At 35.4% G+C, this 25130-nt stretch overlaps 1 protein-coding gene across 3 annotated transcripts in view; it reads right to left on the bottom strand.

The window, feature by feature from the left end:
* The window catches only part of RSRC1 (arginine and serine rich coiled-coil 1), a 306716-nt gene that overhangs the window by 111811 nt on the left and 169775 nt on the right, over positions 1–25130 (bottom strand). For all 3 annotated transcript variants that reach the window (XM_045583635.1, XM_045583636.1, XM_036445565.2), the window contains exon 6: positions 6492–6543. In XM_045583635.1, the coding sequence (XP_045439591.1) occupies positions 6492–6543 (52 nt within the window). The remainder of the gene's footprint in view (positions 1–6491; positions 6544–25130) is intronic.

Genomic DNA, 25130 nt, shown 5'->3' with positions numbered 1-25130 from the left:
CCATCAAACAGTGATTAAAATGAGCACACTAGCATTCAAAGGTTAAATTTTCAATTATCCCGATAATTTGTTTATCCACAATATTTATTCATCAAATGTTAACAGCTGGAATTCTATTTGGTATAGTACCTCCTCACTATAGGAGCTGTTAGAACTGCTGGGAAAGATTTAAAAGTTTTAGATATGGCCTTCAGAAGTTCATCATTCCATTGGGAAAATATGTCCAGCACTCATGAAACAAATATTAATATCAGCAGTATGTGAGTAAATATCAACATAGTGTGCACAGACAAGGACAAAAAGAATTCAAAGGAAGAGAGAAAGATCATGTGCTGAAATGCTTAGGAAAATCATGTGGAAATTTATTTGAATGCTGTCCTGAGTGTTTAAAGAGGGGAAGAGTAAGAATGAAGACATTTCTAGAAGGGATAAAATACTGAGAAAAAGTACAGACATGAATTCTAAGCAATAAATACAGTAAACTCTGTGGATCCACCTTACAGAACCTTGGAACCTTAAGCATAGAAGTATAAAAATTGATTTTGTAAGCAACTGAGAGCCAATGAATAATTTTGAGCAAAGCAGTAGCATGACCAAATGGTGGCTGAGGTAGCATCATTTAGCAGTGGTATTCACAGAAAGTAATGTGAAATAAACATTTTCTGATGGCTATCATTTGCTAGGCTCTGAACGAGGCACTTCACATAAAATATTTATCTTCATAACCCTATAAGGTAATTATTATCTTCCCCCTTACAGATAACAATAGTATGGAATAGAGAAGTCCCTAATCCTAAATACTTTCAAACAGGTAACCTAAATGTGAGACATGGTCAAATGGAGACATTAGGGGGCTGTACACATACATTGCTTGTGAGAAAGTAATGTGGTTCAACCACTATTTGGTGGTTTCTCAAAAAGTTAAACAGAGTTACCAAATGATCCCACAATTATACTCCTAGGCATACCACTCCTCAAATTACTAACAGGTACTTAAAAAAGTATATATGTATATGAATGTTCAGAGCAAGACTGTTCACAATAGCCAAAAGGTAGAAATGACCCAAATTTCCATCCTATCTAATAAAGACGGAATATGCAAAATGACTGTCACTCTGTGACAAAGATGGCGGTGCCCACTGCCAATAAGGAGGGAATATGCAAATTGATGCGACAAAGATAGCAGTGGCTGGGCTGGGACACTTGTGTCGTCACCATGGTGATGACGCAGGAGTTCTGCCCCACCCCGGCACTCCAGGCCTCTGGGTAGTGCTCGTGCAGGCACAAAGCAGCTGGGGTGGGATGGCTCCCATGGAATGGGAGGGCTGAGAGGGGGGTGAGAAGGGGGTGAAAGAAGCTACAGGAGAGCAACAGGGCTGGAATGGAGATGGAAGGTGGCTCTGGTCGGAGCTAAGGTAGAGGTGGCGGCCAAAGCAAAGGCTTGAGTCCCAGGTGCCAGAGGGAAGCTGGTGCTGGCAGCCAGGGGAAGGAAGGCCTATTCTTACACAAATCTTTGTGCATTGGGCATCTAGTCAATATATAAATGAATAAACAAATGGTGTATATACATGCAATGGCATCAGAAATAAAATACTAACACTTGCTATAACATGGCTGTACCTCCAAAAGATCATGTTACGTGAGAGAAGCCAAACAATCATGGTCACACGGTGTATGATTTCATTTACTTAAAATTCCAGAATAGACAGGTTCATAGAGAAAGAGGGCTGACTGGCGGTTGCCAGGTCTGGTGGTAAAGGGAGTGAAGAGAAAGCTGCATAATAGAAAGAGGTTGTACTTTGGAGTGATACAAATCTAGTTTTAGAACTAGATAGAGATGGTGGTTATTATAAAACATTCCTAATGTATTTAATGCCACTTTAAATACATCCATAAAAATACATATGTAATTGTTCAATTTGAACAATTATGATTCATTTTATATTATGAAAATTTTACCTCAGTAAATTACTCTTTATTAATAGAGAACTAGAGTAAACCAGAAAATATAAAAATCTGTCATATTCCATTTTAGAAATCCTGTTTTGGCTAACCAAATTGCTCAAGGTCATAGGATGAGTAGGGAGCAGAACTAGGACCCTTCTGCTATTCACTGCAATGTCTCTGGAGAAAAACTAAAGCAAGAGACCAATTAAGGGTAATGATTAATTGGCCTTTGGGTGAAATGGTTGGTGTCTAGACTAAGGAGATGGCAGCAGGAAAGGTAATAAAGGCATAAATATAAAAATATTCAAAATAAGAGTCTTTAATTCTAGGTGAATGATTGAAAAAGAGTCAAGGTTTTGAATCTTAATAAAAGTATTTTTAAAAAGGAAAAAAATCATGGCAGAAACAGTTTACAATTGGATTTACTCAGTATTATAGAATAAATCATGAGCTAAAGTTACAACTTAGATTCAGTTTTAAAAATTTATACAATTTGCATCCTTCTGTACCCTATTGCCATTTGAAGATTTAAAAAGCAACCTTAGATATAACCTTAACTGTTAAACAAGAGATAATTGGGTTTCTAATGCAACTTGGCAATGAACCTGAAAAAAAGAGTCTATCTAAATCTGAAGATTTAGCATGGCAAAGTATAAAAATGTAACAGTGTAGTGCATATAAAATATAATTATAAATACAATAAAATCTGATTTCAAATTCATGTTTGGTACAGTAGGCATGACACCCTACAATTACATTTTCATTAATGTTATTTTGCTCTTTCAAAATCATACCACTAATAATCATTGCCAAATGCTCAAAATGTATTTTACTTTCAAATTAGTAATATTAACATTCACTAATAAATCAATAACAATGCAATGGTTATATATAAAAATTTCTTCTGGGCCCCTAAGTTATAGGAAAAGACTATATACAGCAAGTCTCTGTATATAAATACTATCAACCAGATTACCAATATATATAAAAGGCTAATTATCCATCCGTCTGACCAGCCAGTACAATGATGTGCACTGGCAATCTATATCTATAAAAGCCCCGAGACCCTCTGGTGGAATGACCAAAGGTCACTATGACGAACACTGACCACTAGGAGGCAGACACTCAATGCAGGAGCTGCACCCTGGTGGTCAGTGGGCTCCCGCAGCGGGAGTGCCGCTCAGCCAGAAGCCTGGCTCACAGCTGGCGAGCTCAGCAGCAGTGGCCTCTCCCACCTCTGCAACAGTGATAAGGAGCAGCAAGCCAAGCTGTAAGGAGTGAGCAGGCAGGCGGTTAGGAGCAAGGGGTCCTGGATTGTGAGAGGGATGTCTGACTGTTGATCAGGCCCAAACCGGCAGTCCTACATCCCCCTTGAGGGGTCCTGAATTGTGGGTGGCACAGGCCAGGCTGAGGGACACCCCTCCCGCATCCATGAATTTCGTGCACTGACTCATGCAAGCACAATACATAAAAAGCTCTTGCTGGCGCCAATCGCATGCATGTGTTTAGATCTGTTATTATCGATCATGAATTTGGTTGACACTTCTATTATACAGAAAGGACAAATAGCAATATTAAAATATTTCTTCTAATTAATTTCCTTTCAACGTACATGAATCCATGCACCAGGCCACTAGTAGTAATTATATGGCTGAAATCAACCCTGTCTCAAGAATCCAACATACAGCCTTGTCTTTCCCTGTACCTGATTTTAAGGCCACCAAGTTGAAAATGTTTCCAGTGGAAACTCAACTAAACTCCAATGTGACAAAACGGGCATGATTTGGCAGACCTTCCTACCTATCTACCTCAATCTTACACCTAGAGGAGACTTTAACTGCTAGCCTTACCAGACTGGACTCAAGTTCTTTTATTCCCTCTCTTCATTTCATTTGTTTACTTTTAATAATACAAAGGATGCCTGAAATTCATCACTGAACGGGAGACCTGGAGCCCTGACAATAAGACCTATGTTTGCTTATATGCTCCTCCCCTATCCATCCACCTGCTTCCCCTCTCCAGGCCAGAGGCTTACATTTAAGGCAGTACTACCCTGTTTCCCCAAAAATAAGACAGTGTCTTATATTAATTTTTTCTCCCAAAGTTTCGCTAGGTCTTATTTTCAGGGGCTGTCTTATCTTTTCATGCGCTAGGTCTTATTTTCGGAGGATGTCTTATTTTCGGGGAAACACAGGGTAGATATTTTTCAAATGGGTATAAGATAGCACGTCATACAATGAAACATATATTCATGGAACTGGCATCAAAAAGCAAAGTCTGGTAAAAATGGTTGCTTCACAGTGGCAATGAAAAGTAGCAATTTTTTTGTTTTGTAAAACAATTTAGCAAAAATGTATAAAAAGCTGCTCTAAAGATTAATACCTTCTAACCTCATAAACTCATTTCTATAGAACCAATCCCAAGAAAACAATAAAAAAAGGAAAACACAATTTGTAACAAGATGTACATTATAGTGTTATTGATAAGAGGGAAGAGATGGAGGAAACATTTTCAATAAGAAGAAATTAATAAATAATGTTACATCTCACTAAAGTCTGTCCTTTCCTTATCTAGACCAATATATGTTTTTAAATTTGAAAACTGTCATAATATTTTGAAAGTTTCTCAAATACACAGAACCTAGCTTTTTATACTTAATAGAATTTACAATGTTAACTTTAAAAAAACTAGGTATGACAGCTGGGACTGATATAAATAAGTTATACACTGTGAGGTTTGGACTGTCAGATTTGTATTATAATATGCTTCAAAATCATATTAAAAGATCAAGACATCAAAGTAAACTGTATAAAAATATGAAATAAAATTCTTTATCGTTGCATTGATGAAAAAATATTTTCTAGACTAAGCATCATAAATACTTTCCTTCAAAGCAAGAGTTTTTTTTAAATACTCAATTTATGAACTAAAACATATATTTTTCAAAACAAAATGCAACTAAGGAATGAATATATATTATGTAAAATATAGAAATTACATTAATTAGCTTTATCCTACCATTTAAAACACTATAGCAATGTTTTAATATATCGTTTTCTACATAACTAAAAATAAAATGAATAAGGTTAATACATAAAATGTAAGTAACTTTTAAAGTAATATGGAGGGCTAAAGAGACTCATAGTCAAAATACTTACCAATTTTTATCCCTGTATGGTATATATACTTATGATTTAAAGATGTTTTGAATTTACTCCTTGCATTCCAACCCAAAATGTTCACTGTCCAAAGTTTGTAACACCAGTATAAACAATATGCTTAGTTAAGGTGACAAGGCGTCCCACATTTGGTGGGACAGTCCTGATTTTTAACAATTTGTCCCGCGTCCCACGGCGTTTTAAAAAAGTCCAAAAGATTTAAAAGATTCTTTCCAAAAATTGGATAAAAATTGGTAAGTATTTCAGTACTTAGAAAAGATATCATGGGTTTGTATATTTTTAAAAAGATTAAGTATTTAATGACTCTGCATATTATATTTAAAACAAAGTCATAGCATTATTGTATAATTAATAAATAAAACACATACTATTTTAAGATTAGGTGGTATCCAGAACAAACTGACTAATGAATTATTAAAATGTAATTGGAGGAATTATAAAATTTCATTTACCTTGTTTCCTTTGGCTCAATGAAAACCTCAATCTAAAACTCACATCTTATACAAAAGTTAAATTAAAATGGATCATAATCTTAAATCTAAATGTAAAAATAAAACTTGTAGAGAAAATGTAGGAGTAAATCTTCATGATGTGAGGTTAGCCAAAAAAAAATTCTTAAACATGCCACCAAAAGTACCATCCATAAAAGACAAAGATCAATAAATTAAACTTCATCAAATTAAAACAAATTTATAAATAAAAAGGTATTATACTGCAACAATAATATTTTAGGTAAAATACAGTCACACATACAATCTAGATCTCAAAAATTTGTGAGGATAAATAAAATAAGTGTTTTTCTTTTTTTTTCTTTTTTTAATATTTTTTTTTACAGAGGAAAGGAGAGAGATAGAGAGTTAGAAATATCGATGAGAGAGAAACATCTATCAGCTGCCTACTGAACACCCCCTGCTGGGTATGTGCCTGCAACCCAGGTATATGCCCTTGACCGGAATTGAACGGGGACCCTTCAGTCCACAGGCTCTATCCATTGAGCAACACCGGTTAGGGCAAAGTGTTTTGGACCTTGAGAGCTTGTTTGGAGGTTCTAGCAGGGGAGCGCAGCTACTCGTATACCCTTGACCGAAGACCGGTCCTCTCCTCTTGGGGGAAAGTCGTCCTCTTCGACCGAGCCCGCAGCTTCGGGAGGAACGCACATGGATTGGTGAGGGAGGAGGGGGACACCCGTCTAGCCAGCCAGATCAGCCGAATCAACCCTGGCGATCAATGGGGTGACAGATGTCACAGCCAGATCGCCCTCACATCCTAGGGCAAAGTGTTTTGTTTGTTTGTTTTTGACCCACCTGTAAGCATGCTAGGATTTATTTTAAGCTTTTTCATTTATAGTTAATTATCAATACTTACCAGCAGCTTCAAGAACCAACTGTAGTCTGGCTTTAGCCTGTTCAGCTGGTGGCTAAAATTCAACCATAAAAGACATTTATGGGTTAGTTTTAATAGATAGAACTTTAAATTAATGCATTGATATGTGAATATCAGAAAATACAGAGAACTTTATAATAATCAATATTATCATCCATCCACATTTTAACAACATTACATCATAGAGCTCTACCAACCTGCTTTCTCACCTTAGTAATCAAATCATATTTTTCATTAATATGATGCAAGAATTAAGTTTTTCCATTTTTTTATTATAAAAGGTTTTGTTTACTACCCAACACTGTACCAATCAGCAATAGCCTAAATAACTGGAACTTAGTAATGAGGCAAACCCACATATTTAACAACATATTTTCAAGAGGTGCTATTTCTCAACATATGGAAACATATGAAGTGTGACCTACTAGAATTTAAATAGCAATTTGAAGTGCAATACTTCAGTCAAGAAACATCCTAAAACCAAATATTTTCTGTTTTCTTATCTGCATTGGAAAGGAGTAATTGTGATGAAGAGAGGACACACATGAGTTCATGCTTTCAATTCCTATTGACTATCCTAAAATTGTCCTCTCAATAAACCTTGATTCAAATAGTTGATAAGACTGAAATTAAAGTATTCTCCTACCAGTGACCTTATTCTGAGATTTAAAAAAAATGTATTGATATTATTCAAATTCATAGATTGTATCAAGGCTCACAGTTTTAATAAAAGACCTATTAAAACTGTTTTTAATACAACTTCAAAATGCATTTATAAAGATATATTTATATATAAGACCACCATTTGAGAATTAACATTTTATAAACTATATTAGAATATTTTGCTATTTGTGAAAAAACAGCTTAAATGAAAAGAATGGGGTATAAAAATATGTTGTGCTCAGAAGAGTTTAAGAATTTGAAAGGTGCTTTTGAGAAACAGTAGGAGACAGGATAGGAAAATGGTAAATGAGATGGGAGGGAAGACAAGGAGAGCCTTTTATATCACAGAACAGGGGTGTTAACCCTACAACAGAGGCTGGTTTTATGAATAAGTTCTATTGGAACACAGCCCTTCCTACTTGTTTATATGTTGTCTATGGTTGCTTTTGTGCTCAATGCAACAAGCAGAGTCAATTACTTGTGGCAAGAGCCAAAAATATTTACATCTAGACCTTTTAGGACACGTTTGCTGACCTGTGCCAAAGAAGATGGAGAAACGTAGAATTTGAGACAGCAGGGTGATGAGATGAGATCTGTATTTTGATACATTGTTCTAGCAATACACTTCCGGAAGAATGGAAAGGAATGTGACTGGAGGCAAGGAGCACCGTTAGGGAGCAATTAAATTCCAGGCGAGAGACTAGGAGGGCTTCAGGTGGAGCAGTAGCAGTAAGGTTGGACAGGAAGAACTAGATTTGAGAAATGTTTAATTGGTAACATGTTTGTGTATAAGAGGAGGAGTTGACAAGCAAAAAGAGTACATTATGCCATACATTTGTTGATAAAGTGCAAGTAATTGTGCTCTACAAAGTATTGAAAATATGTGACATCAAATTAAAATATAACAGCAACATATCAACAGAAGGCTGTGACATCCACTGAATATAATTTCTCCAACAGTTATCAACTAAATTGCCCATAGGAGACAAACAGGTAATATAAACATGATGGCAAATGCATCTGACATCAGCGTCAGTGGAGCATAGAGAACTCTGGAGCACGTGCTCCAGCCAAAGGGCACAGCTGATAATCAGCGCAAACTCAGTGCTGTCATGCAGAGATGCAAGTCGGGGGCGGCAACATTCCTTGATTTTAGAGACCTTAAGTCACCATGAAGGCCAATATTGTGTGGAACAAGCACTACTTCTAAGAGACAGGTTCAGTCCCAAGACAGTTTGTGATCTCTGCACTACTCAATACACACAACTGAAATTTAATACTCTGTGCAATGGAATACAACTAGAATGGCAAGAAAGGAGATGATGTTCTTATAAGCAGGTCCCAAGCCAGCTAAGAATTATGAAGCATACATTTCAGAGTGTCCTATTCAGCACTGTCCTTTGACAGAAAAATGATAGATACTTTGTTGATTAATATAGTTCATGGGAAAGTTTTATGAATTCCATAAGAAAATACTTTTTTAACAATTAAAAAACTGAAGATATAGAAAAATATACAAAATGAGTGCACACATCTAATAGAACATTAACAGTATTGTTAAGCTCTCCAACCCCACAAAATCCTCCTGCATAGCAGCTCCCTCTCTCCCCCATTTATAACAACTGTCTTGAAGATGTGGTGATTACCATTCCAAAGAAAAGATTCTTGATGGCTGATGTTTATGATAAATCATCTGTTAAGACATATTTATATTTTCATTAATTCCTCTAACTACCTATAATATAGGGTTCATATTTCCAAGTTAAAGAAACTCGGGGAGTAAGAGCAGTTTAGTAACCTGTCTCTGATTGTAAATGACAGACTGAAATCAAGAGCCTCTGACTCCAAATCTCAGGATCCTTCTAATTAAGTCACTAGAATATTCATGAAGTCAAAGCAAACAATTTCATAGATATAAAAGCATAAGGAAAGCTTTTTGATTCTGTTCAAAAGAAAAATCTGTCCAAAATAATACATTTGTACCAGTAAATGAAATATAATTCCATTCTAAATACATTTCCCTACACAGATGCAACTCCCTAAATTATTTTTGTAAAATATAGGGATCAACTCCAACTATGGGAATAAACTATATTGTTAATTCACCAGGCTTTTAAAAGTAATTTATATCTTATAAATACTTTTAAAAAATTTTATTCATTTTTCAATCATTTTTCCTGGATATGGAATTCAGCTGTGAATATTCTCTCACTTTTTGTCCATCTGCAAGTATCTTTCTGACTAGTGAATAATGTGAATGGATATGGGATTTTGGTGACAGTCTTTTTCAGTTATCTATCCCTCAAATCTTTCCCACGGGCCTTGAGTTTGTCCCAGAAGAAGAAAAGCATCATAACAAGTCTCTTGGCTGAAACCCTCCTGGACTCATCATATTAAGTAAGCTTAGAGTAAAAATAACTTTGGGCCTTGAGTGCCAAAATTTCTAATGCTTTAGCTATTTTAGAGTATATATCAGACCCCAGGGAATAGCATGAATTCCATCTAAAGTTGGCAAGTGGTACTAATGTTATTCAGAACCAGAAATTAAACATTATTCAATGAACTAGAGGCCCAGTGCACAAACTCATGCACCGGTGGGGTCCCTCAGACTAGCATGGGGGGACTGGGCCGAAACCAGCAGTCACTCCAACACCACCTGCCACTCCTGCCTGCTGTTCCCACTTATCCCGGCTCCACTGCGCCTGTTGCGGGCTTGTGCCTCATCAGTCCTGATCAGGAGATGTTTATGCCCCCATAGTGGCGCTTGCCAGCTATGAACCCTGCATCTGGCACCCGTCAGTTAATGAGCAGTGCTCCCACTGTGGGAGGTGCATTGACCAGCAGGGGGCAGCTCCTGTGTCTAGTGTCTGCCCCTGGTGGTCAGTACGCATCATAGCGACTGGTTGACTGGTTGGTTGTTTGTTCGGTAAATTAGGCTTTTAATATATATAGAAGATAACAATACCAAATACAAATACAAATATGTGGAATACAGCAATTTTCAATATAAAAATTATACAATGAGAACATATTTAGTAACACAATGTCATAATTATATTGTAAACTTATGGAGAAAAAAATATTTTAAAATATTCCTTATCCTAATAGTGCATAATTAGATAACTATCTACCAATAAAATTGAATTATAGAGAATGTACATGTTATTTCCTTAAAAAAACAAATTTTAGCATTGACAATAACAGAACAGTAGGAACAGCGAATTTTTAATATAAGTTTTTAAAGGGTTTATTAAAGTATTCTCCTGCTAGAAATTCTTACCATAAAGGTTTATTTAAAAATGTTATAAAGGGTCTTATTTATACAGAAATGACCATAACCAGAAATAAGAAAATGCAGGGTTTAAATTTTCTAAATAGGGGTCCATTTGTGAGGGTGAGGGGATTGGTAGTCTTTCTATTGCCATGAATCTCCAGAACTACCCTGCTCCCTTCCCTCCCCTTGGTAGTCAAGTATTTTACTTGACTGCCAAGAGGAGGAACTTACTTTTAGACAAGAGTAGCCACTTTCTTAAGATAAAACAAAAGCTTCTAAGATAAAACCAAAAGATAAGTCAGTTTCCTAATGGTTTGTGGAGGTGACTATCTTCAATGTTTAGACTTTTCCCTTTGATTTTATATTTACTTTTATCGAGTCCAATTCCCTGAGTTGATTATAGATAAACTGTATGTCTAGATTCTCAAAATACTGCCAAAGCTAACATTCAAGACAAGTACAATCCTTTAAGCCATGACTATATATTAAAAAAGAGAAAACTCTGCTCATGTAAACCAGTTTACACACTAACCTATTAAACTATTTTTTTCACCCTTATCACTTCCATTATATATTTGGCATCCTGAATGCCTGATCATCACTATGAAGATTCTGGAAGTTGATGAAGATATAGTCATTCCAGTTGTCAACAAGTTTCCAGGTTGTTAAGGGCAGAGAAGTAGAAAGGCTGAAAGAAAGACTACAGTTAAGCTAAGAGAGAACTCAAACTTGGAAATAAAATTAGATTAGCGACATTTCATAAAATCAAAATTAGGATTGGATTATATGGTTTTTGGCTATTACTCTCAATTCTGGGAAGATGTTGGAGTAGGAAGTACCGGGAATCTGTCTCCCCACCTACACAATAATTGCACTAGCAGACTCTATTTGATGGAACTATTGTATTTGGAACTCTATATTTTGTTGAAGGTTTGCAACTACCAAGGGAAGAATTAGACAGTAACTTGTGGTTAATTTTGATAAATTTCAGCTATTCGCACAATAGCAGCTTCCCTCCCCCACCACCATGTGGCAGGTGGTTATACACTTGTTCCTGGAGCAGCCTGTGCACAGCATGTGTGTTGACAAGGATGAAGAGAAACTGGACCCTTTGTGCAATGTTGGTGGGAATTAAAGTGGTGCAGTTGTGGAAAATAGCATGGTAGTTTCTTAAAAAAAAATAAAAAAAAATTGCCATATAATATAGCAATTCCACATCAGGTACACACCCAGAACTGAAAGCAGGGTCTTAAAGATATATTTGTAGACCCATGTTCATAACAGCATTATTCACAATAGCTAAAACATGAATGCAACCAAGTGCCCATCTATGGATGAATTAATAAGCAAAATGTGGTACATGTATACATACAATGGAATATTATTTAGCCTTATAAATAAAGGAAAGTCTATAATATTCTACAACATGGATGAACCTTGAAGACACTGAGTCATGAAAAGACATATACTGTATGATTCTACTTATATAAAACTAGAGGCCCAGTGCATGAATTCATGCACAGGTGGGGTTTCTCAGCCTGGCTGGCAATCAATCATGGGGGGTGGCCAGCTGGCTGGGGGGAGGGACTGAGGGAGGTTGGCCGGCCACAGGAGTGCACTGACCACCAGGGGGCAGCTCATGTGCTGAGCGTCTACCCCCTGGTGGTCAGTGTGCATCATAGCAACCAGTCAACTGGTCGTTCAGTCACTTAGGCATATATATATATATATATATATATATATATATATATAGTCAATAGCATAAAGATAAAGTATAATGGTGGTTGCACAAGGAGTTGGGATTGGAGGGAAATGGAAATAAACTGTTTAATGGATATAGAGTTTTTCAGTTTTTTAAGATGAAAAGAGTTATTGGGATGGATGGGATGGTGATGGCTGCACAACAGTGTGAATGTATTTGATATCATTGAACCATACACTTAAAAATGGTTAAGACAATAAATGTATTACCATAAAACAAAATTTAAAAGTACACATATACATTGACCATTACCCTACTTATAGGAATTGGGTTATGTGACCTTTTATTTGAGGAGAATATAGAGATTAACTATTTCAAATCTTTTAGACAAATGATATTAGACTACAATAGGGGACATGTTGTATGTACATCAGTATTCATTCCTTTTTATTGCTGCGTAATATTCCATTATAATGATACACAATAATGGCTATGCATTCACCTGTTGACAATTATTTCCAGTTTTTTGGCTATTATAAAAAAACTAACATAAACATTCAGGTAAAATTCTTTGTATAAATAATATGCTTTCATATCTCCTGTGTATGAATTACCTATTATATAAAAGGTACCATAATAGCTAAAATTGGAATGGTTGAGTCATATGGTAAATATTATTTTTAACTTTTAAAGAAATTACCAAACTGTTTCCAATGTGGTTTTTCATTCCCACCAGCACTGTATGAGTTCCAGTTTCTCCACATTTAGTCATGACTTCATATAATCAGTCTTCCTAATTTCAAAATTCTAATAGCTACCTCACTGTGGCTTTAATCTATCTTCCCCTAACGATTAATGGTGTTGGACATTCTTTCATGTGCCTATTTACCCATAGATCTTCCTTGGTAAAATAAGTGTTCAAATCTTTTGCCAATTTAAAATATATATATATATATTTTTTAATTTTTTAATTATAGTTGACATGCAATACTGTATTAGTTTCAGGTGTACAAACCCATGATTAGACATTTATATAACTTACAAAGTGATCACCTTGATAAATCTAGTGCTCATCTGACACGATGTATAGTTATTATAATATTACTAGAGGCCCAGTGCATGAAGCTTCATGCACTGGAGAGGGGGAACCCTCAGCCTGGCCTGCCCCCTCTCACAGTCCTGGACCCCTCAGGGGTGGGGTCCAGGCGATCAGGGGAAGGCAATGCCCCATCACACCTCTGCTGCTGCCACTGCCAGCAGAGCAAGCCTCAGCCAGCCCTGGTTACCTGAGCCTCGGACAGCCCTGGGCTGCTGGGCAGCCACCATCCAAGGCTTTCCTGCGCCTTGGGCTGGCCCTGGGTGGCTGGGGGGCTGAGGGGACTGGGGGACTCCGAGGCAGGTGTATGGAAAGGCCGGGTTGCGGGGACCTCCATCTTGTGGGTGTGGGCAGCAGCACCTCTGAGGGCGTGACCGTCAATTAGCATATTCCCTCCTTATTGGCTGTGGGTGCAGCCATCTTTGAGGGTGGGATAGTCAATTAGCATATTCCCTTCTTATTGGCTGAGGGCACTGCCATCTTAGAGATGGCATGAGGGTCAATTAGCATATTCCCTCTTCATATTAGATAGGACTGATATATTCCCTATGCTGTACTTTACATTCCCATGATTATTCTGTAACTACCAACTTGTACTTCTAAACATCTTCAGATTTCTCCCCCAAATACTCTCCCATCTGGCAACCTTTAAAATGTTCTCTGTATTCTATGAGTGTTCTGTCCTACCTGTTCATTTATTTTGTGTGTGTGTGTGTGTTTTTAAGATTTCTACATATAAGTGAAATTATCTGGCATTTGCCTTTCTCTGTCTGCAATGTAGCATCTCTAATAATCTCATACAGAGTATTTTTCATCTCAGACATGCAGTTTTCATGTCTAGAAATTAGTTTTTAATAGTTTTCATCTCTCTACTTAATATGTTCAGTTTTCCTAGGAACTCTCTGAACATAAGCAATACAATTATAATAAGTCTATCATGTCCTTGTCTACTGATTCTATTACTGTGTCACTTCTGGGTCTGTTTCAACTGATGGACTTTTTTTTTTTTTTTTTTTTTTTTTTTTTTTTAATAATTTGCAGTATTTTCTTGTGTTTTTAAATGCATAGTAATTTCTGACAGGATGTCACACATCATGAATTTTATTTTGTTGTGTGCTAAATATTTTTATATTTGCATAAATAGTCTTGGTCTTTGTTCTGGAGCACAGTTAAATGATTTGGAAGCAGATTATCCTCTCCATTCTTAATTTGTTAGGCAGTATCAGAACAGTGTAAGTCTATAGTTAATTTCCCCCCACTATGGTGAGATATGACAATTTTTTTAGCACTTGATTGGAAGCACCATGATATATGTTGGGAACAGGCACTATTTCCAACCCTGTGTGAGTGACAGGCATGATCCCTCACACTGCTTCGGGTGGCTCTTTTCCAAGCCTTGGGCGGTTCCTCTGGTGACGCACTGATGAGTGGTCTGCTGGACACACAACAAGGACACACTGTGCATCTTCTGCAGCTCACTCCTCTCCTCCCTGCCCTGTGTTCTCCAGAGGCTTTGGCCTCCCTGGTTTTATGGCTCCATGTTCTCAACTCAGAGAGACCAGAAGGCTCTGCCTGGGTTCTCCCTGCCTGTGGCATGACCTGGAAACATTATCAGGCCTTAAGGTGGAACAATTAAAGAGCTCACCTAATTTTTTTCTAATCTCTTAGGAAACACTGCCCTTCCCACTTGATGTCCATGAAAGATGTTTTTCCAAATAATTTGTCCATTTTTTTTTAGTTGTTTCAGATGGGAGAGTCAATCTGATCTCTGTTAATGCATCTTCACTGGAATAGAAAGTCTATGATTTCTTTTAATAGCACAACATCTTCAGAAGGTAAGATCACTTGCCCAAAGGCACATAACCATTTTCTAATGCATGTTAATAAAAATGCAGTATCTATAAGTTCTAGATAAACTATATCTAGATAAACCTATACGTTCCCTGTGTCTGGACATCTTCTGTGCCCTTTTCCTGACTAATCTATGTTCTTTCAAAGCCCAGCTCCGGATGCATGACCTCTGGAAAACCGTATCATAACCTCCTTTCATGATTGTTACAATTCTCTGCTCTATGTTCCTGTAATGCCCTGGGATTACACGGATCAGTACATCTTCTGTGTAAATACTCATTTTGTTGTCTATAATTCCTTCAAAGACTATCAGCTGCTTGAAGGCAACAACTGTCTTATGTCATTGTAGCATTAGCACCTGGAATAGTGTCTAGAAAACAGTCAATGCTCAGTAAGTATATATTTGAAATAAACTTCCATATAAATTTTACAATCTTCCTAAGTATTATATATAAAATAATTTTGAAGTATTAATTTCACTAATGTCTATCTGTTAGAATTTATCTAATTCAAATAGCTGGATATCTGAGCGAATATAATGGTATTGGGGAAATTATAACAAGTATTATTAATGAATTACATAACCCGCATATAATTAATGTTTTTTTAACCAATCTATTTAATTACAGAATGGCAGTTCTTAAAGTGATCATATGAGCTCCAAATATGTGATAAGTTCTATGTGCCATATCTTTCCCAGCCAACATTACATTCTCAAGAAAGAGCATAAGCTACCTGAAAAAAAAATAACATATTCTTTGAAAAAATATAATAGCTATTATTCATTGTATGCTTTAATGTTCCAGACGCCGTGCTAAGTACTTTACATACATCTCATTTAACAAACTTCTCATAACAATCCTGACAAGACATTCTTAATGCTATCTTTTAGATGAAGAATAAATTACCTAAAATCACAAAAATGAGAAGGTGGCAGAGCTTGAATTTTAATCCAGATGACAAAAATCTCTATTCTTAAAACACTATATTGCTTCACCGTCTGAGATACATTTTGTTTATTACCTTTTATTGGGAAGGAAAAAAAAGAAAAGTCTAATCATTTTTTATTGCCAGAAAAGAAAGTACAAAGGTAAAACTAAATTTTCTTTAGTCTTTTGGATGGGAGAACTAATGATCTTAAAGGTTGTGAGAGCCATCTTAAAAGCTCACTTTAATCAAGCTTTTTCAGATGAATAACTTTAAAAATATTAAACATATTCACAGTATAGGGACTGTGCCATTTCCTTTAAAGTAAAATGTAATCTCACTATGACAGAAACACATATCAACAGCTTATCATATTTCTGGCTACATTTCATTTTAACAGTTACTATAATTCTATCTCTTAGGATCAAGGTCTAAGCCAGAAATATTACAAGTAGCTCAAAAGTAGATTTATCTTGCCTCTAGAAGTTAGCACCCAGTTGGTTTAAATAAAGACCACGCATACATATACAAAAGAGGATTAAACCTAAAACACATATTCCATTCTCAATAGCAAATTTCTTTTAGAGTTTTTAAAAAAATTATCTTTATTGTTGAAAGTATTCAGATGTTCCCTCTTCCCCCCCATTGACCTCCTCTATCCCACTCCCAAGGCCTTCACCTCCCTATTATCAAACATTATTTCTAAAGAGCTTAAGGGATTTGAAGAAAGTTATATAACAGCTACTTTATTATAAACCAGAGAAAGATGCTATTTTATAGATGTCTTTTATAGTTGGGAAAGTTAAAGAGGTGAATCTAAACCTAGGGTTACAACACCCTTCAGGCCTGTTTAAGAAACCTATATTCATGACCCTATTCAATGATGCTGCCATATACTACACAGACACACAGCCATGCTCCTTTGTTTATAAATTATTTATGGCTGCAGGGTTGAATAGTGGTGGTAGAGACTCTATGGTTATAAAGCCTAAAATGTTTAGATGACTCTTTATAGAAAAGGCTAATTCCCAATCTAGACTCCCTTTTCCCTTTCTTTTTTCATCCTACACATAGCTGCTAAAGCTACTTTCAAAAAATCAAAGTTCTAATTAAGTTGCTACTTAAAAAAAATACCTCGGTGATTCTCCATTGATTCTAGGGTTAAACACAAACTTATCATTTTAATTTTCAATACTATCACCAATATCCCAAGCTTATTCTTCCATCCTTGTCAACCATGTCTGTACTCAAATGGAACATTTCTAAAACCACGTTCTGTAGAACCCTCTTCTTGGAATTTCCTTTTCACCAGTCATCCTTGGTTTCAGAGGTGCTGAAGTACCACTACCTTAGCCCAGCCCCACCTAGTTGGATGGGTATAATATGGGGACTATCTTGCTCTTACAGCACTCAAAATTTTTGTGAAAATGCTACATACTACCTCTTTATTCTTTCTAAACGAGGCCCTCTCCCTTCATGAGTTTCCTTCATTTCTAGCCCCACCTCTGGAACCTCACTACTTAAAATACCTTGGAACAGAACTTAGGAAGAACTTAGATTTGGAAAGGAAGTAGCTGCATATGAAAGCTAGGTAGATGAAGCATATATTCTCTCCCCTCGGTGGAGCCAAGGTAGGCATGGAGAGCAGAGAAGTTTGGCTACTTTAATACAAATTTAGAAGCAGAAAATAGAAGAAACAGCAATCCCAAGCCATCACTTATCTGTGATGGCTACAAATTTGTGCCACTAAGTAGGAATATTTTCTTAACATACCCCTGTTGGAAATTAAGAACTTTTTTTTTTTTTTTTGACAGTTAACCAAGAGATTCTCCCACAAAAACAGGAGACAAGGGCTTTTTACATGCATCTCTAAAGTTCTAAAATAATTCCATAACTTGTAAAACAAGTTATTGTTACCAATACTTCTTGACATGGCATTGAGGTTAAAGTAAAATTAGACTCAATAATATAAATAGTTTACATTATGAAAGGTCAAACACAAATAACTTGATTCTTAATTGTTTTCTATATTGAAACAGTGTGTGGTGACATATAAGGATAAACATTCATATTGTCCTAATCTGTTATAATATCTTCTTTTTAAAACATTTTTATAGCCAGCTACTTTTGCTACCACAATTTTAAGTGTAAACATATCTTTTAGTCCATAAATATCAATATTGTATAATGGTCTACAAGACTTTATTTATTTATTTATTTACTTATTTATTTTTAATCCTCACCTGAGGATAGAGAGACAGAAGGGGTGGTGTGTGTGAGAAAAGAGAGAGAGAGAAACAGTAATGTGAGTGAGTGAGTAATATCGACTGGTTGCCTCTTGTAAGCACCCTAATGGGGAATGAGTCTGCAACCTAAGGTATGTGGTGTGACTGGGAATCAAACCCACAATCTTTTGGTGTACAGACAACGATGCTCCAACTGAGCCACACTGACCAGGGCTACAGGACATTATTTTAAACTATTACAGAAATCTCCTTCCTGATCTTTTTAGAAATCCGTTTAAAATAATACTTCCTATTTTTAAAATCCTTTGTAGCACTACAACAGCTATTTCTAAGAAACTTATTCCCTGTGACTGCTTTTCTTTCTGCTTTCTCACTTGTCTCTCTACCTTTGAATCATCTCAAGACTGCTGGGAAGGGAAGGGTGATCTCTGCAGGACCGGTTATCTGGAATGCAGGCTACCTATTTCGCTTTGCTTTAGGGACCTCACACAAGTTTTTAAATGTCTTGGCATAAACTTTTCTTTTTTATTTCAAGTTATAATTTTTATCTTTGAATGAAGTTACTTTACTTTGCCTCTAAAAGATCTTCAAAAATTACCTTTTTGAAGTGTTTTTCCCACTAAAGGACAATACTAGAAAGTTTTTAAAAACATGTTTTTCTCCATAAAAAATCCATTACTATCCAGTTGTTGAAACATTGTTTTCAAAATGGGCAACGATGTAGATATATTCACAATAGGTCAAATGAATATTTTATTTGTTTCCATAAAAATGTTATAAAAAATAATTTATTTGATTTGAATTATTTAGTAAGGTACTTTCTAGATGGAATATTTGTAATCAGGGTACATTTCACATGTACCCAGCAGGGGTATATAAGTAAAAGTAAAAGGCGAAGGACAAAAGGTTGATTGGGTATCAGAGCTCCTGTATTCTATTGTTGACTATCTATTCTATAAGGACTTTAGTTTCCTCATCCATCAATGTCCCTATATAATGAAGAAGTAATACGCAAATTGATTGTCATGCCCTCGCACAAGATGGCCGCCCCCATATGGTTACAAGATGGCCACCAGAAGATGGCTGGCAAGGGAGGGCAGTTAGGGGCAACCAGGCTGGCAGGGGAGGAGGGCAGTTGGGGGTGACCAGGTCTGCAGGGGAGGACAGCTGGAGGCAATCAGGCTAGCAGGGGAGCAGTTAGGCATCAATCAGGCTGGCAGGGTTGTTGTTAGGGGGTGATCAGGCTGGCAGACAGAAGTAGTTAGGGGCAATAAGGCAAGCAGGCAGGCAAGCGGTTGGGAGCCAGCAGTCCCGGATTGTGAGAGGGATGTTCCAGAATGGAGAAGGTGCAGGCTGGGGTGAGGGACACACCCCCCTCCTCAGTGCACGAATTTCGTGCACTGGGTCTCTAGTATTAAATCTATTTAATTATATTTCTAAAAATGCTAAAATTATATTTCTAGAACACTACAAAATGAAATATGTATAAAGGTCCATATATGTAAAATAGAATATAAAATGCATAATGTAGAAAAAACTTGAAAATAGATAGCAAAATAGTAACAATTTTTATTTTCTTCTCTTTCCTTAATTTTACCTGCATTTTCTAAGTAGGACTCCATTAGCTGGACCAGGGAAAATAGATATTATGACAAAAAGAAAATTCTTTAAATATAAATTAAAAAAGTAAATTAAAAATCTTAAAAACAATTATATTTTTAACAGTTCATGATAAAGTATGTTTACATTACACATTTAAGTAAATTTTCATCTCCTCTAAAAGCTTCAAGAACTATTTAAGTATTGCCTATAGTTTGACATTTGACACTCATTATTGCTACTACCAGGAGGTTAAAGACATGTTTTGCTAAGAGGTGAATTTTATAATGAATAAATGTACTAACCTTTTGCCTCAGAAAACCTGTAATCAATAACTGACTTAATAAGTGAAAATGATGTAGATAGTAAAATACTGGTTATTTAGTTAACATTAGTCTAATAACAAAACCACTTCACAATTAATCATAATTAAAGGTCTCTGTTTCAGGAAAACCAGGGGTATTGTTAGTCATCATTAAAAAGTATTGGCAGAGCCTTGATTTGTAACCTATGTTGCCATTTTTCTTATAGAATTCTAATGTAGAGCCTCCCAAAATACATATAAATAATGAATACAATATTTCCTGGGCTTTCATTCTAAAATAATCAGATCCCTCTCTCTTTATTACTAGTCTTCTCCTGAACTTTCCCCTCCTTGCTAACTTAAAATATGAGGTAAATTAAGCCCTATTTTTATTCATGAAAATTGTCATACTAATAAAAATCCTATAACCAGATGTTCTGCTTTACAGACTTTAAAAAATACCTGTTATAAAAGGGCAACTATATAATGCACTATCATAGTAAGTTGAGTAATATAACTGCAACGCTTTACCACTTGACTAACCTGCACTTCATTTTCTTAAAGAATTGATCTTTCTACCAAAATAGCACCTGATTTTTCACAGACTTAAAAAGTGCAATTTTATTCAAGATTGTTTTTTAGTATATTTTGGATTTTATTTATTCATGAGGCCATGGGCAACAAAACATTCCAATAAGGAGATGAATATACTTTAAAAACTTTAAGTTAAAAATGTATGAAATGCTGATATGCAATCATTTTTAACTATAAAATTTGAAATTTAATTTGATTCAAATAACAGAATCAGACAGAACTCAAATGGATTAGGGTTGACATTTTAGGCAACAGAAGAAATCATAAGGGAAAAGGATTGACAAGTTTGACTGTCTAAAATATTCAATTTCATATAAAGACTATCTTGGCAACACAAAACCAAAATAAAAATGGCAACACTGCGACAGTAAAATTATTAGGAACAAATCTAACCAAGTTTATAATTTCATTTACAAATAGCTCCTAAAAGTTGATAACAAACGAACTAATTCCTAAAAGATAAGAGAACAAAAGAACAGAACTTCTGCAGTAAAAAGACAGCTAGACAAACTCTTTACATTTCTCTGGTAGAATTCTCTGTCTTTATTACTGAAATATGCAAATTAAAAAATTGTGATAGTTATTGCTAGCCAATGATGTAAATCTTTCATACTTCACTAGTGGTATTACAAATTAATACAACACTTAAAAAGCAATTTTAAAAATGTGAAAAGAGCCCTAAACATATTCATACTCTTTGAGAAAATATTTCTATATTTAGGATAATACGTTGATGGTACACATTGTCTGTTACTATGTCAGGACACAATACCATTCTCTTTTGCTGAGCTATCTGACTAGATTACTTCATTTTCCCCCCATACACGTGATATTTTTATTCTTGTCCAAATCCATGAAAAAATTTTTCATAGGTGAACTTACCTAAAAATGACTAGTGATTTATGCTCCATCCTGAATAGTGGATACAATTTGGATAATAGCCAATAGATGGCACTGTTCTCACTAGGTAGCAAACACATAAAGGTCTCATTACAGGCACATTATTAAGACCAAATAAATACCTGCTCAAATCAGTAAATCTGAATTGTTTCTGTTTGTGATGGGGGATGTATATTAAACTATATTAAATGTTAACAAATTTATACTTAATAATGACAGAATATGGAGAACAATTAAAGGCAAACATTTATTTATTCATCTAAAGATATTTATTGAGTACCTACAGTGACGAGGCACTAGAGATACAAAAGTGAGCATTTCCTGGTATCAGATAATCATACAATTATGTAGTAAGTAAAATTATTAATGAATATATGCACAGAGCAGGACATGGTCTCATTCTGAGGATGGAATGGATCAGAGATTTTTGCAAAAATAATGCCAGCAACTGGTCACAAAGAATTTGAGGTGTAGGTGTGTGTGTGTACAGCAGACTTTAAATAAGGGGAAAAGCAACAGCAAGAATAAGAAGGTAAAAAGGTTTAATAGCATAATGCAGAAAGAATGAATCAGAATGTGGCAAGATTAAAACCTGGAAGAGAGGTCTGTAGCACTCAGAGATTCTGCTATCTTCAGAAATTTGGACTAGAAGTTTTGATGTGATTGGGCTCACTAAAGAGATAATGGGGAATAGCACGATCAGATTTATACTTTGGAGAGATCACTGCAGGAACTATGTGAGCATGGATTTGACTGGGATAAGACTGGAGTTGGGAAACCAATCTAGTGGCTATTGGGGTAGTAAAGGTAACCCGCAAGGAAGCCTTTCCCAGAGCAATGGCAATAAAGGGTAGAGAGGGAGACTCGGTTTAGAGAAATAGTTAAGGGATATGTGTTAGCAGGAAATGGCATTTAAATGGATGTGGGAAACGAGGAAAGAGTAATTAAGGGTGACAATCAAGGCACTGTATTTCATAGGGCCTTCTGAAACGCCAGACGTTTTACTAATCTCACATCCTTTTAATTGCTTTTAATATAAAGTATGACGCTGTCTTCCTCTTACCCATCCCGTCTTTACTGTGATAGCATCCTGTACTTTACCTTCAAAACCCTCACCAGAATTTATAAGAAGTGTCACAAAATATGCTTTTTATGTATTTGTTTGTCTCTTCTACTTGTTAAATTATACTGCCTCAGGACAGAGTCTTCTCTTCTGATCTAGATCACTATTCCATATGTAGCACCTAATCTGGTACATAGTTGATGATCAACAAATATTTGTTGAAGAAACACGTATTTCTGAAGTTTCAAGCTCTACTAACGTTCTGCTTGGCTGATTACTTTTCATCAGGATCAAACACTAATTTGGAGCACATTTAGTAAAGCACAGACACGAGAGATGCTGCCTATTCATCAAGTATTTAGTTTTTTTCATTGGAAGCTTTTCTCCCTAGCCAGGACAGTTAGAAGCTATTTTCCAGTGTAACTGGTGCTCTCTGGTCAGGTGAGCTTTCTCCAAGAGGGACAACAATTAAAGCACCATTCTATAAAAACAAGTTTCTGCCTTTATCTTCTGAGTCTTGCCAGATTTTGCAATGATTTCCTCTATGTCAGTTTCCTTGGCATTTTAAAGAAAAAAACAAACAAACACTGAATACTGACTAAAGGAAATAAACAGTAAATGTAATTATAAAAATCTGAATTTAAAATAATTACATAGACCTTCCATTCAGAATAAATATCTATTTAAAGAGTAAACTGTTCTGAAGCAACTAAAATATCCACCCAGAAGATCTATAAAAATCTTTTTATAGATCTACTGTTTGAGGTGGTGAGATCCTATAAGGAATACAAAAATAGATCCAAATTTAAGTAATTTATAGTCTAATATGGTAGTAAGATATGCATACAATAACTATAATAAAGTATTCAATGTATTAATACTATTAGAGAGGAAATATAAATTGGTACAGTAGTTCAGTGCTATAAAAGATTAATTTTGACTGGATATATGCAAATTAGTTTATAGAGGAGACAATTTTAGCTGGTCTTTAAAAGGAAAAAGGTAGTATGTAGTCATGTAAAACTGTAATTTATAAGTATGTATTTAAACATTTTTAATTCAATTTATTTAAACTAAAATAAAAAAGTCCACCCATTTATCCCACCCTTCAACCCCTCTGCCTTTTAGCACCACTAAATCCTGAGTCTTGCCAGGGCTTCTACCATATCTCCTTCTTTCTTTTTTTCAGGATATTAATTTATTCAAATGGCATCATCTCTTCTCAAGGCAATCTGAAGCTAGCCTTTTAGTACTACCAATCTGTTCTCTATATCAATGAACTTGGGGTGCTTTTTGTTTTTTTAAGATTCTATTATACATGCTGATCAACAGTATTTGTCTTACTCTGCCTGACTTATTTCACTTAGCATAATACCCTTGAGGGGCATATAGAATAATTTTTAAGAACAAAAATACGGCATAGCCGGGACCGGTTTAGCTCAATGGATAGAGCATCGTCTTGGGGACTGAAGGGACCCGGGTTCGATTCCAGTCAAGGGCATGTACCTTGGTTGCGGGCATATCCCCAGTAGGGGGTGTGCAAGAGGCAACTGATCGATGACTCTCTCTCATCGATGTTTCTAACTCTCTATCTCTATCCCTTCCTCTCTGTACAAAATCAATAAAATATATATTAAAAAAAAAAAGAACAAAAATACGGCATAAAAGGATGTTTCCAATAACAAACTCCCAAACATCAGAAAACACATGATATTAGGCAGATATATAAAGCTAGTTAAATTTAATATAAAACACAATGTCAAAAAGAGAAAACCAACCAACCAAACAACACATCAAGCCAAAATAGTCACAATACCATACCAGAAATACAGTTTTAAAATGCTATTTGGTTACCTAGTTAGTAAGAATATATGTGTTCTTAACTGGATTAAACTTTAATCTCCAAATGACTTCAAAACATTACTGCCTCTAAACAAAAAACTAACAATGACTCTACTTGTATCTTAATAAATGCCAATTTGTCATTGTAGAATTTCTTCTAGAAATATATATATTTACATAGAGACTTTGACAAACTTGGGAGGTAGATTAGTAGAGATATTTTATAAGTCATAACAATGGTAGACTGCGTGAAGGAAGGAGAGAATGGAATAAATTATATTAGAATAGCATTAAAAGCAGATGTCAGAAAAAAAATTCTGTGTAAACTTTGCCATATAAGATGAGCACTATGTACCTATGGATAACACTAGACAACATTATGGCAATTTTCTTTCAAGGGACTTAATAACTTTTTATTGTTACTTTATACATAATGTTTATATAACATTCTTAAAATGGAAACAAAGTGCACATTAAACAATGAGTACTGATTTGTGTGTTTTTTAACATATATTTTTAAAAGCTGTTTCTCTAAATTTATCACACCCTCCAACTATAGT

This window comes from Pipistrellus kuhlii, unplaced genomic scaffold (assembly GCF_014108245.1).
Source record: "Pipistrellus kuhlii isolate mPipKuh1 unplaced genomic scaffold, mPipKuh1.p scaffold_m20_p_2, whole genome shotgun sequence".
Taxonomy (NCBI): Eukaryota; Metazoa; Chordata; class Mammalia; order Chiroptera; family Vespertilionidae; genus Pipistrellus; species Pipistrellus kuhlii.
The sequence above is the reverse complement of the archived record's forward strand: the minus strand, read 5'-3'. Positions and strand labels throughout refer to the sequence as shown.